The following is a 12,230-nucleotide window of genomic DNA, read 5'->3' as shown; positions in this document are numbered from 1 at the left end:
ACCTACACGACAGATATCCCTGCCAACCGACACCTTACTTACCTTGGATTTTATAGAGCAACACTGTAACTCAGGGCAATCGGTTTATGAAATCACTCGTTTTATGGGTTCCACTGGCTACGATAATTGCACGCGATTTTCGATACATTGGCGACTGCTGAGCAACTAATTAAATCGATCGATCAAACGCCGCAATGTATCAAAATTAGTATGCGATATTCCTGAGGTTTGAAAACCATTATAGCTGTTGCTATAAACAAATGCATTCGGTTTTATTTGCGTGCGTAGTACCAAGAACTGTTCGAAATGAATCGTAAAATAGCTGTTATTGCTAATGATAAATGTTGTAATAATATTAATGGTAAATGGGAAACAATAAACAATAAGCTACTTACCTACTGGTAGAAGTCCTTGGTTCTAGCTTTTTATAACATGGCACTCATGGCAGACGAGGCGGTAGTTTCGTAGAGGGTACACTCAGAATGGTATAAAATGATGCTGCAAACGTTTTAATTAAGAGTCACACGAAACGGCACGAACGTAGCCGGCGCCATACAATCGTACTTATGTCTGGTACTATAGTTTTCGTTGCTAAAAATGGGTTAATACCCAGGGGTAAAGAGTAAAGACATAGCAAAAGATAGATAAATATACCTAAGTACCTATATTATTTTTCCTATAGGACCTATATATCAGTAGGTCACGGGTAGGTACAATAGTCTCGGTTCAAATCCCGAAAATTAATTCAATGACAGCGTTTTACACAAAAATAAAACGCTAATTAAATAACTTACCATATTCGGAACCTAAAGTAATATATTGAGAGTGGCAACACTGTAGTTAGTCGTATTGTCCTTTTCTAGCATATACGTCCATCTCTCTCCCACACCCCCACCACTTCAGGCAGTTGCGTTTGACAATTTTGACAGTTAGAAACAAACGCAAATTACCTCATTGTCTCAAAATTATACATATTTACACCAGGCAGGATTAAAACTTTAGGTTCCGAATATGGTAAGTTATTTAATTAGCGTTTTATTTTTGTGTAAAACGCTGTCATTAAACAACTGTACCGATATTCGGAACCTAAAGTAATATATTGAGACGTGTTTGTTATCGCCTGGTGGTGGGAAGACGCCAAGCCAATGTGATTATACATGTACTTACATATTATGTATATGTAATATTATTTTATTAGGAGTGTTTAATTAATTAATTAATTATGTAGTACACCCTTTATTTTAATACATGTGAGGAGAGAGGTATTTAGTAAAGCATACAATTTTATATACCATTATATTATGATACTAACTTTGTTAAATGTTTATTTTAAATTTCGAATTTCGCGCCTTATTTGAATCCGTCTCACACTTGACGGTTCTCATGTCAATGTCACTTCATATTCTTGTACTCCGTGGCACATGTATTTTACAATAGTTTTTTCCTAAAATTAAAGCAATCTCTACTAGATTCCTGTTAATTTTCGTTTCATTTATCAGGTTATGGGCCCAGTAAAGCCTAGAAAAGAAGGCAGTGCAAAACTCTCAGTGCAAAAGAATAAAAACGTGTAAATTGAACTGACAAGAAAATTTCGTGACTTGCAATTGTTTCTTCGTAAAAAGTGTTTGAAAAATGGCATCAAATAATCAAATGGCATTAATTGAAAAACTAACCGGCCGTGAGAATTATGCTACATGGCGATTTGCGGTAAAAACTTACCTTCAACACGAAGAGTTGTGGGATTGTGTTGAACCGGCGGCAGACGCTGTAATACCTACAAAACGAGACACAAAAGCAAAAACGAAGATAATCCTTCTAGTTGATCCTACAAACTATGTACATATTCAAGAGGCCGGCACCGCCAAAGAAGTATGGGAGAACTTGTCAAAAGTGTTCGACGACTCTGGGCTGACACGCAAAGTCGGCTTACTGCGTGATCTCTGCAATACCTCGTTAACCGGATGTCAAAATGTAGAAGAATATGTGAGCAAAATAATGAATACTGCCCATAAGCTCCGGAACATAGGCTTCAAGGTAGATGACGAGTGGCTCGGAACATTGCTACTCTCTGGTCTACCTGAGTCATACCAGCCTATGATCATAGCTATTGAAAGCTCCGGCGTGAAAATAACCTCAGATTCTGTAAAAGCAAAATTATTGCAAGATGTTAGATGTATGGAGACCGACTCCTCAGCTTCAGTATTTGTCGCAAGCAAGAAGCTGCACAGAGGCCACAAGAAGCAGTCTAAAGGGCCAAGATGCTATTCCTGTAATAAATACGGCCATAAAAGCCCCGAATGCAAGGAAAAGCCCAAGGATACACAGCGTCATAAGCAGAGCAGTGCATCATATGCTGCTGTGTTTATAGCTACATCAAGTCAAGATGATGTGTGGTATGTAGACTCAGGAGCAGCTTATCATCTTACAAAGCACAGAAATTTGCTACAGAATGTAGTTGCTCCTCCGATAAATAATATAAAGGTTGCCAACAAGGAAGTGTTATCCGTGCAGGGCGCAGGGCAATTAACTTTAGACACATATGATGATAAAGGTAAAGCAAACAAGGTGCTTTTTACAAATGTGCTCTATACTCCTGATCTTGCTAACAATCTCCTGTCAGTGAGTGAAATTGCAAAAACTGGTGGCAAAGTAAATTTTGATAACAACGGGTGTACTATTATAAACAATAGAGGTCAGATAGTAGCAACAGGCACCCATATCAACAACATGTACAGGCTAGATATGCCTGGAAAAGGCTATGCATGCATGTCTGACGTTGCAGAACAAGAAGATACTTACTTGTGGCACCAGAGAATGGGGCACCTCAACTTTCAGAGTCTAAAGAAAATGACAGAAAATACTGATCATGTAATTTTCTCGGCGAAAACAGAAAATGTGACATGCATAACATGCCAAGAAGGTAAACAGACTCGATTACCTTTTAAAAGTGAAGGGCCAAAAGCTAAAAGTTTGCTTGAAGTGGTTCACTCTGATCTATGTGGACCTATGGAAACTCAGACGCTTGGCGGAGCAAAATATTTTATTACATTTATTGATGACTACTCAAAGAAAGTGTACGTGTACTTTCTCAGGAACAAGTCAGAAGCTCTAGAAAAATTTAAAGAATTTAGAAACGAAGTTGAGAACCAGCTCAATGTCAGGATCAAGGTGATTCGTACCGATGGTGGAACCGAATATGTTAACAAAAACTTCTCTGACTACTTAAAAGGTGCAGGTATCATACACCAAACAACCACACCGTATAGCCCACAAAGCAATGGATTATCAGAGAGAATGAATAGAAGCCTTGTGGAACGAGCAAGATGTATGCTTCAGAATGCCAATTTACCAAAGAAATATTGGGCTGATGCAGTACACACCGCTGCTTATGTGATCAACCGCTCTCCAACTAAGTCTTTATCATTCAAAACTCCTGAAGAAATGTGGTCTGGACAAAAGCCGAATGTGAAACACTTGCGCATATTTGGCTGTGAAGCTATGGTCCACCTGCCCAAGGAGAAACGTAAGAAGTGGGACCCCAAAGCACTCAAGATGATCTTTATTGGATATTGTGATCATACCAAGGGCTACCGATTTATAGTACCAGATACCACTACAGTAATAAAGAGCAGAGATGCTATATTTCTAGAATCTACTGTGAAAAGAGATTACGTTCTTTTAGAACTATCTTCAAGTGACCCGACAGAAAATAATAATATCCAGGAAGAATCAAATGAAAGTGTCAGTGACACCGATGTCACAAGTCTAGACAGCTCATATGATACAGTATGTGAGAACAGGTCTACCTCAGAAAGTGATTATGCACCTGATACAACTCTGGATATAACTGCAGTCAATAAGATGGAGCTGAGACCTAGAAAGAATATGGGTACAAACAAGTTAGAAGAAAATACTTACCTGTGCTATGACGAAGAACCTACGGAAAATGTTCCTGAAACATATAAACAAGCAATTAAATCACTTGCTGCAGAAAAGTGGAGAAAATCTATAAAAGAAGAATTAGATTCCCATGATGAACACAATACCTGGACATTGGTAGAAAAACCCCCAAATGCAAAAGTTATAGGATGCAAATGGGTGTTCCGCATCAAAGAAGAACCAACTGGTCAGCGTTACAAATCACGCTTGTGCGCGAAAGGATTTTCACAGACAGCAGGTATTGATTACCAAGAAACCTTCGCACCAACTGTAAGGTATGATTCAATTCGGTTATTACTCTCTCTAGCCGTTCAACAAAATCTCAAGATGGTCCAACTAGATGTCGAGACAGCTTTTCTCTATGGCGAGCTTGAAGAGACCATATACATGGCTCCACCAGAAGGACTTCCTCATGGAGAAAATATGGTATGTAAACTTAACAAATCATTATATGGTTTAAAACAAGCCCACAACTCTTCCATTCCATTCTCTTTCCATTTTATATACTTATTTAATGTAGGTACTTATAAATTTTCAACGAAAATAAGTGAGTCACCACAAGGGTGCTATAGTACTTAATTATATGTATGTGAGACTATGTAAAAGAAGATAAGTCAGTCTACTCTTCAGGGAGCATACAACATCTGTGATATGGAGTGATGTAATTAAAATATGAAAAGATAAAAATCATAAAGTACTCGAGTAGTTTTTATTTATAACTCCCAATTATTGACAAATTTGATAACAATTATCTAGTAAGGTAAGCAGTTGCAGGATATAACAAGGACAAGACCTTTCTTATTTCCAGAATCCCTTAGGATTAAGTAGACGAATATTTTAAATATTCGTTATATCACTATCACTACCCACAAAGTTAATATTGGGTAGGTACTTAATAAAATGTCATAGGGAATACTTTTAATGATTTTACTGAATTCTTTTAATGACTGTGAGCCAGTGTGAGCTATTTATTTGGTTATAGCTATAAAATGCATTTAATCGTTTGTACGCTTTACTAACGCGAACGCGAGCTAATGGACTTAAACAAACCTTACTTAAAATTGTGAAGGTTACTTTGAGAGCTTAAGCCATATCATAATACTCATGTGGGCACTAGTTACGACGCTTTTTGGTGCTCTTGGCGTTCAAATGGTAAATGTAGAATTGCCACAGAGCTTTATCAATGATATTTGTATAGGTGCAGCTCATTCTGCTTATATTCATGTTTAGCTATCATCAAGTGACCTTAATTGTACTCATTGTTGTCTATATATGCAGTATGAGTAGTTTACCTTATCTGGTGCCTACTAGTAGACATAAACTTGATTGTTTCTGAACGCTAAAGTGGCTTAATTTATGTAAACCATTCATAGACATAGCTTAATTCTGAATATTCAGTCTTCTCTTTCCAGATTAAGAATAAGGTACTTAATTCGAAACCTTAGCTCATCGCATATGTGTGTTTAACCAAAATGAAAATTTGTGTTTATTTTGTGATTTTACATTATTTGCAATAACTGTGCGGAACCATGGGGTCCCCGACCTTTTGCCGGGCACCCGTGGGCCCAAAGCCAACAGCGCAGATGCCGTTTAAGAGGAACCTATTTTATCCAATGCTAGGGTCAACACTTTGTCGAATATATTTGATATTTATGTATATTTATCCTCCTTATGACCTAAGGGTAGGTAATTGTAACTTTTTGATATCAAATATACGCAGAATAGTCAATTATTTTGTATTCTGAAGTGCATATAATATTACTGGATTTGGGCCAGTGTGCTTTTGTATACTATATCTCTGGCCTACTATATAGGCTAGTCTATTAACATCCCGCCTCCTGGAAGGCAGTATACAGACTTCTTAGATATATTCACGGTAGTGCTAAGAGTGTGGACCTGGTTTTCCGACACTTGACTGCATGAGATTATTTTTTCAGGTCTCGAGCAAGAAGGGTGCCTAGATAGGTTGAGGTCCTCAACTTGTGGATTTGGTAGGAGCAAGACACAGACGGGGTGTAAATTAGTTAATCCACCATGTTTCAAGAGATTCATGTGCATTCATGCCTTCAGGTTACACTGTAGAGACAGACTAACACTTTGGCAGAGTTTTGCTAACATATAATAAATGATCGCATTTGTTTGGGTGTACAATTACATGTTCCACACCAAAAACATAATTATTTATATATTTCAATCTATTTTTGAAAGGTTTGCGTTTCAAAATAGCTTCGCCTTTTCGCAAGGCGTGCTCCTGTTCCCCTATTTTATTGTGCAAAGCGAACAGTATCACAATGCTATAATTTTGTATAAATTGAGAACTAGAGGGTCATGCCCTAGACGTGACCGCCCAGAAACTGTGCTAGAACCGTTCGTGCAAACCATTCAGTCACTATTTTTAAAAACCTTTTGTAGTGGGTACATTCCACGGTCTTAAATTTATTAAACGTGTAGTATCAAACTATGACAAGTCATGATAAGTGAAATAAGTGATAACAGTATCTGGTCCGTGCATAGAAGCACTTGCCCTTGAGGTTAGGGCATGGGTAGTTTATTATAAACTTAATCCGTGCATAGGAGCACTTACGATACAGGTGGTTTAAAACTTCCAGGGTCACAATACAGACACAAGGGTGTAAAATACATAATTCATAAACGCCCGTTAGGCCAGTTTTGTATATTTTATTTCAAACATGCTTGTGCAGCACCGCCAGCACATGATAATTTTCCTAATATACCATGGCAGTCAGGGATATAATAATTATGTAAAAAGGTAGGTAACCTTGGTCATGTCGTGTACATAGGTAGGTACTCGTAAACATGTTAACTGAAAGACAAGTGCTCTCCAGCCAAATATAATTTATGCAACTGTGAGCTGCTCTTACATTGGGATCATATGTATTTATTTCTAGTCTGTCATATTGTAGCAGGCCTAGACTTCAAAGGTTTGTAGATGTTTATAGGGCCGTTAAACGGACCCTTTGTACACCTTGAGCAGGCTGTTTGTTTCACACCATGGGTAATATATATTGTAAACATAGCTTATTTCAGAATGGAATCGTAAGCTCTGTCGTGTCGTGAGCTTACCGAGCCTGATTTAATTAGAGTCCACAGATTGTATGGACCTTGGAGGATTGACCACTCCTTATTCTAATTATCAATATTCTGCCTGGGCTTATAGTCGAAATTAGGTGACTAAATCTCTTAGTATTATCTATGCCACCCAAGTTATGAGGCTTAGCGTCTCCAGACCACAATTTTATATTAGGGTGCAAAGATTTTTTCATCTTTAAAATAAAAATGAGTCGAGATAGGCCTGGAATCTTAGGTTTTTATTTTACCTATTATAATTTTAGAAATGTTATGTAAATGGAAAGCAGTTTTCACTTTTACCACAGTTAATTAGCCCAATTTCGGGTTTAGCCAATAGGGTGTTCGGGACCCTTGAAATAGATTGGTAAACAAAAATGAAAACTCTAATAACGAAGCCTTGCCTATTTCGACTGATTTTTACCCAAAACATTATTTTAAACCATTTTTACTTTCTCTAAAAAGAGATATTTACAACTTAATCTTTGTAATATTTTTGTGATTGTGGTCTACTCGCACGCCTGTGTTATGACCATATCATTTATATTTCTGTGAACATGTCTGACGTGCCTTGCGCAGGCTTACATAGGTTATAATATCATCATCAATAACTTGACGTCAGTTTGTGAACGAATCAAAGATTCTTTTGGCACACCTTACGCAGGTGTAAACATGGCAGCCTTGCGCAGGTTTAGATAGGTACATAATATATTGGTTTCATCACAAATAACTTGACGTTAGTTTGTGAACGAATCAAAGATTCTTTTGGCACACCTTACGCAGGTGTAAACATGGCAGCCTTGCGCAGGTTTAGATAGGTACATAATATATTGGTTTCATCACAAATAACTTGACGTTAGTTTGTGAACGAATAAAAGATTCTCTTAGGCGCACCTTAGCAGGTGGAACCATAACAAACGTAAGTTTAAGAATAAGTATCATTCAAATCAAATACCCTGAGTTTATGGGTAATATTCCCTAAGTTGCGGGTTCCTTGCTCGACAAGGTGAAAGGCTTTACGCAGGCTTTAACAGGCACTTTTAGAAAGTGTCATTCACGGTGACGTGCAGATTTGCCAAAACTAAACTTTAACTCTACAGTTAACTAATATAATTTGACAATATGAACCAAACCATGCGTCTTCGTCAATGAATCAATCTAAAGATTCCCGTATCGTTAATGCCCTTCCATGTCACAGGCTTCCGATTTTATTTGAAACGTTTAATTTAAGTGTACTATTTATGTAGGTAGGTAAGTAGGCTTAAGAATTGACCCTCTTGTATGTAGTTACGTATAGAATTAATAATCAAGTTATTCAAATTCAAAATAACACAAGCACATATAGCACCTACATGCAAGAGTTCTTTTCCTTAACCTTTAAAGCTGTAAGTACCTGCTAAGTTATATATTTAAGTAGGTACCTACCTACATAAATCAAAGATCTAGTTGGAGAGATATAAGTTGATAGATACAGAGTGAAATACTTCACGAATTCGCATGTCATTCTTGCGCAGAGCCATGCTAATCTCTCTCTATGTCTAGTCAGATTTAAGTTTATGTACTGCCGAAGTACTCACTTTCCACAAAAATAAATGCAATGTTTGCGATGTAGGTTTGTTCGTTACCTTGTGTCCCTTAGAGCGGAAATATCGTCGACTCCTATTCGGGTACACGTTATTTATCAGCAAGTTTATTACCAAAAAATTAATTTTGCAATATTATATTAACCCGGAACGGGATAAAAAGATAAATTGCTGATAGATACTTGGACAGATAAAAAACCTACACGTCTATAAGCTTCTACCTTAATACGTAGGTTCTACGTAACACGTATTAGGGTCAATTTCACCAAACGAGCATTTTTGTCTAATTCCCATGGAATTTTGAAATACCAACATTACACAAAAAAAATTATGCTGATAATTTGATAAAAAATATAATAAACATTAATTTTCTTATGGGGTAAAAAAATTCATAAAACTATAAAAGTTATTTCAATTTAAAATTTTGGTCAGGGCACGGGAATTAGTGTGTCCATGGGAATTAGATTTTACTAGCACGGAAATTAGAACATGGCACAGGAATTGTTTTCTTAGCTTATTTTGGTAGTTAAAACTATTATTTATGTATATTTTAATCTACAATAATATACTTCAACCATACTGAAGCGGCATCGAACATAATATCTTCTTTAATTTTAGTTTCGGACGACAAATCTACGAAAGTATGATACACTAAAAACTACGTATTTGACTAATCGTTTCCTTGATTTTAATGGCAACTAATCTCTCTTTCTTAGTAAAATATACATATTTCACAACAATACTTTGAGTAGTAGCGTAAACATGTCCGCCTTACATACAAAACTATTCATTAAAAAGTGTCATTATGTATCTGCATGTAGATAGGTACAAGGTGTATGATCTGGTATATGGCCGTATAGGAAATGATACTAAGATATAAATAGGGGCACAGAGAGAAGAAGTTATTGTGTAAGTTAATCTGAAGAAATCGAATATGCTGCCTTCATAAATTCATAACACAAAAAATTGTTTAACCACATATGAGGTAAGGTGGGGTAAGACTATCACCGGGGTAAGACTATCACAGACAGACAGACATGACGAATCCATAAGGGTTCCGTTTTTTGCCATTTGGCTACGGAACCCTAATAAGGTATCTAATAGTATTACGGTTTAATTTATAACAACTAATCTATTAAACGAGCAATTCTTGTATATATTTCGGGGATCTCGGAAACGGCTCTAACGATTTCGATGAAATTTGATCATATATGAGGGTTTTCTGGAGTGAAAAATCGATCTAGGTAGGTGTTATCTCTGGAAAAACGCGCATTTTTGAGTTTTTAGGTAGGTAGGTATATGTTTTCCAAGCAAAGCTCGGTCTCCCAGATATTTAAACTTTATACGGCATACGCTGTCAGCTGTCAAATTTACAAAAACAAAACATTGCAAATGTGATTCATTTTGTTTCATGTAACCTTAGGTACAGGTATTATAATATGTAATAATTCCAGAAATAGTTTTATGTTTATATAATATTTTAATGTTATAATATGATCAATGAATAAGGTAAGGTGGGGTAAGACTAACAGTACAAGGATTCCATACAAGTGATAGTCTTACCCCGGTGTCGTCTTACCCCACCTTACCTTACGTATTAAAATTGCCCGGGTTATTCGGGTCCATCCTGTATGTACTATAGTACTTATACTAAAAAACTATTCACAGATTTTTGTGCATTCTTTAAGATTTCCTTAAATGTAAAATAGACAGATATACGTCGTATTATTATTACATATAATATATATTCAATGCCAATATATATATGTAATAATAATATGACGTAAACATTGCCAATTAACTTACAGTGCCGGAATAAAAGATTTGTTGACAATATATGTAATACTTTCTAATTCCCGTGCCACTTAATCAGCTGTTTTAGGTAAATTTGCTATGGGAATTAGGGCACGGAAATTAGAATTCGTAATAAAAAAATTCGCCAAAAATTTAAATCGTGTTTGACCAAACTGTTATGTTATCGCTTACATAAAGATACATAAAGGGCTCCTAAATATGACAATTGTCATTGAAAAGCTATGTGGAAAATAAAATTTATAAGGGGCATCGAAATTAGAAAAATATTGTCGCCCACCCGGATTCCGAAATACTTACGCGATTTGCTCGAACACGCCGCGGCTTGACTTACATCCGCTTGCTTTGAGAGACAGCCGAATACTGCCAGTCCAGGTGAGGCGGGACACGAGGCGGTTCAAATACAAACGTCGGCTGTCAGAGCCCTTTGAGTTTTGCCGACGAAATTTTACTCGCGCGCTCGGACAAAATTTAAACATCGATCACAAGTTATTTACCACAATGAAGTTAATAGTATATGTGCTCAGTGATAGTAAATATCATCTAGTTTAAGTATTTGACACTAAATTAGTGATACTAATGTAGAATTTTTCGTAGGATTTTTCATTATGCTCAAAAGTAGATTCCGGACAGGGCACGGGAGTAGTAATTTGAGCCTTTAGGTATTTTTATGTGTACTCTAAAAACCAACTAATCAGTGAATTCATATGGAACTCGGTGTGAAAGTGTGACTTCTTTATGTAAAAAAAAAATGGTAAGTATTATCTGATGCTAACCCGCGATTTTCATCACGGACAGAAAAAAAATCGTGTTCAGAAATTGACCCATTAACTATCCGATCCATTCGTATTCGAAAACACAAATCACTTAAAAGGGTATACCTCCACACATCACCATTTAAGTATTATATAATTTCAACCGTTATTATACACACACAAAGATTTAAACTAACAAGACTCGGAAGAGACTTAATAAAATTAAATTATAATGGTGACACGTGCACGCTTTACCAGCTCGATGTGTTTTCTACCATGTGTTTTAGTATTTTCATTGGCATAGCCACGGTGCGCGCAGGCAGCCTTTGAAAACACTTGCACATCACTATTCCGGATCATTTTTATTTGCTAGATAGTTTAACGGACAACTAAATTTAAATATTTATTTCGAACGGCAAAAGCCGTTAGAAACTGTTTTTCAATATAGTCAGCTAAACTGGGGTACAAATTCAAAAACTCACCAGCAGTTTAGCTTCACGACCTTCCAGATGGAAAAACAGCAAGCCAATGAGGTAATTTGCGTTTGTTTCTAACTGTCAAAATTGTCAAACGCAACTGCCTGAAGTGGTGGGGGTGTGGGAGAGAGATGGACGTATATGCTAGAAAAGGACAATACGACTAACTACAGTGTTGCCACTCTCAATATATTACTTTAGGTTCCGAATATCGGTACAGTTGTTTAATCACATTTTTCAGCTACCTACTTAAGCTATTCTAAAACGTGCGCGCCGCCTAGCAACATGTACAACCCTGAAACTTGGCAGGTGTGTCTAATTAAATGTGAAAATACAGGCTGAAACACACGTTCCAACTCATTACTTCCACCAAATGCAAATAACCTGAAAAACGCTTTTCTTCGCTTCCCGCTTAATATTTGTCATCAACTTTAATACTTCGTGTCACTCCGTGAAAATTCTCAATGGATAAACTAGATCCCTAAACCAAAAGGGCTTAAGTCTCTAAGAAACTGATAAGAATATATGACTTTTTGCCAACACGGCATCATCCGTGATGAATGAAGACATTGAAAAGC

General features: G+C 36.6%; 1 protein-coding gene and 1 non-coding gene across 2 annotated transcripts in view; one reads left to right on the top strand and one right to left on the bottom strand.

Moving 5' to 3' along the window:
* LOC134655325 (uncharacterized) overlaps positions 1-12,230 on the top strand; it is a 113,820-nt gene that overhangs the window by 50,876 nt on the left and 50,714 nt on the right. Inside the window, exon 3 of the mRNA XM_063510776.1 lies at positions 7,494-7,498. Within this exon, the coding sequence (XP_063366846.1) occupies positions 7,494-7,498 (5 nt within the window). The remainder of the gene's footprint in view (positions 1-7,493; positions 7,499-12,230) is intronic.
* Positions 8,496-8,599, bottom strand: LOC134655569 (U6 spliceosomal RNA). The gene has a single exon (XR_010097446.1). It is a non-coding gene; the product is annotated as a U6 spliceosomal RNA (small nuclear RNA).

This window comes from Cydia amplana, chromosome 16 (assembly GCF_948474715.1).
Source record: "Cydia amplana chromosome 16, ilCydAmpl1.1, whole genome shotgun sequence".
Lineage (NCBI taxonomy): Eukaryota > Metazoa > Arthropoda > Insecta > Lepidoptera > Tortricidae > Cydia > Cydia amplana.
Note: the sequence above shows the minus strand (reverse complement) of the source record. Positions and strands in the feature narration are given on the sequence as shown.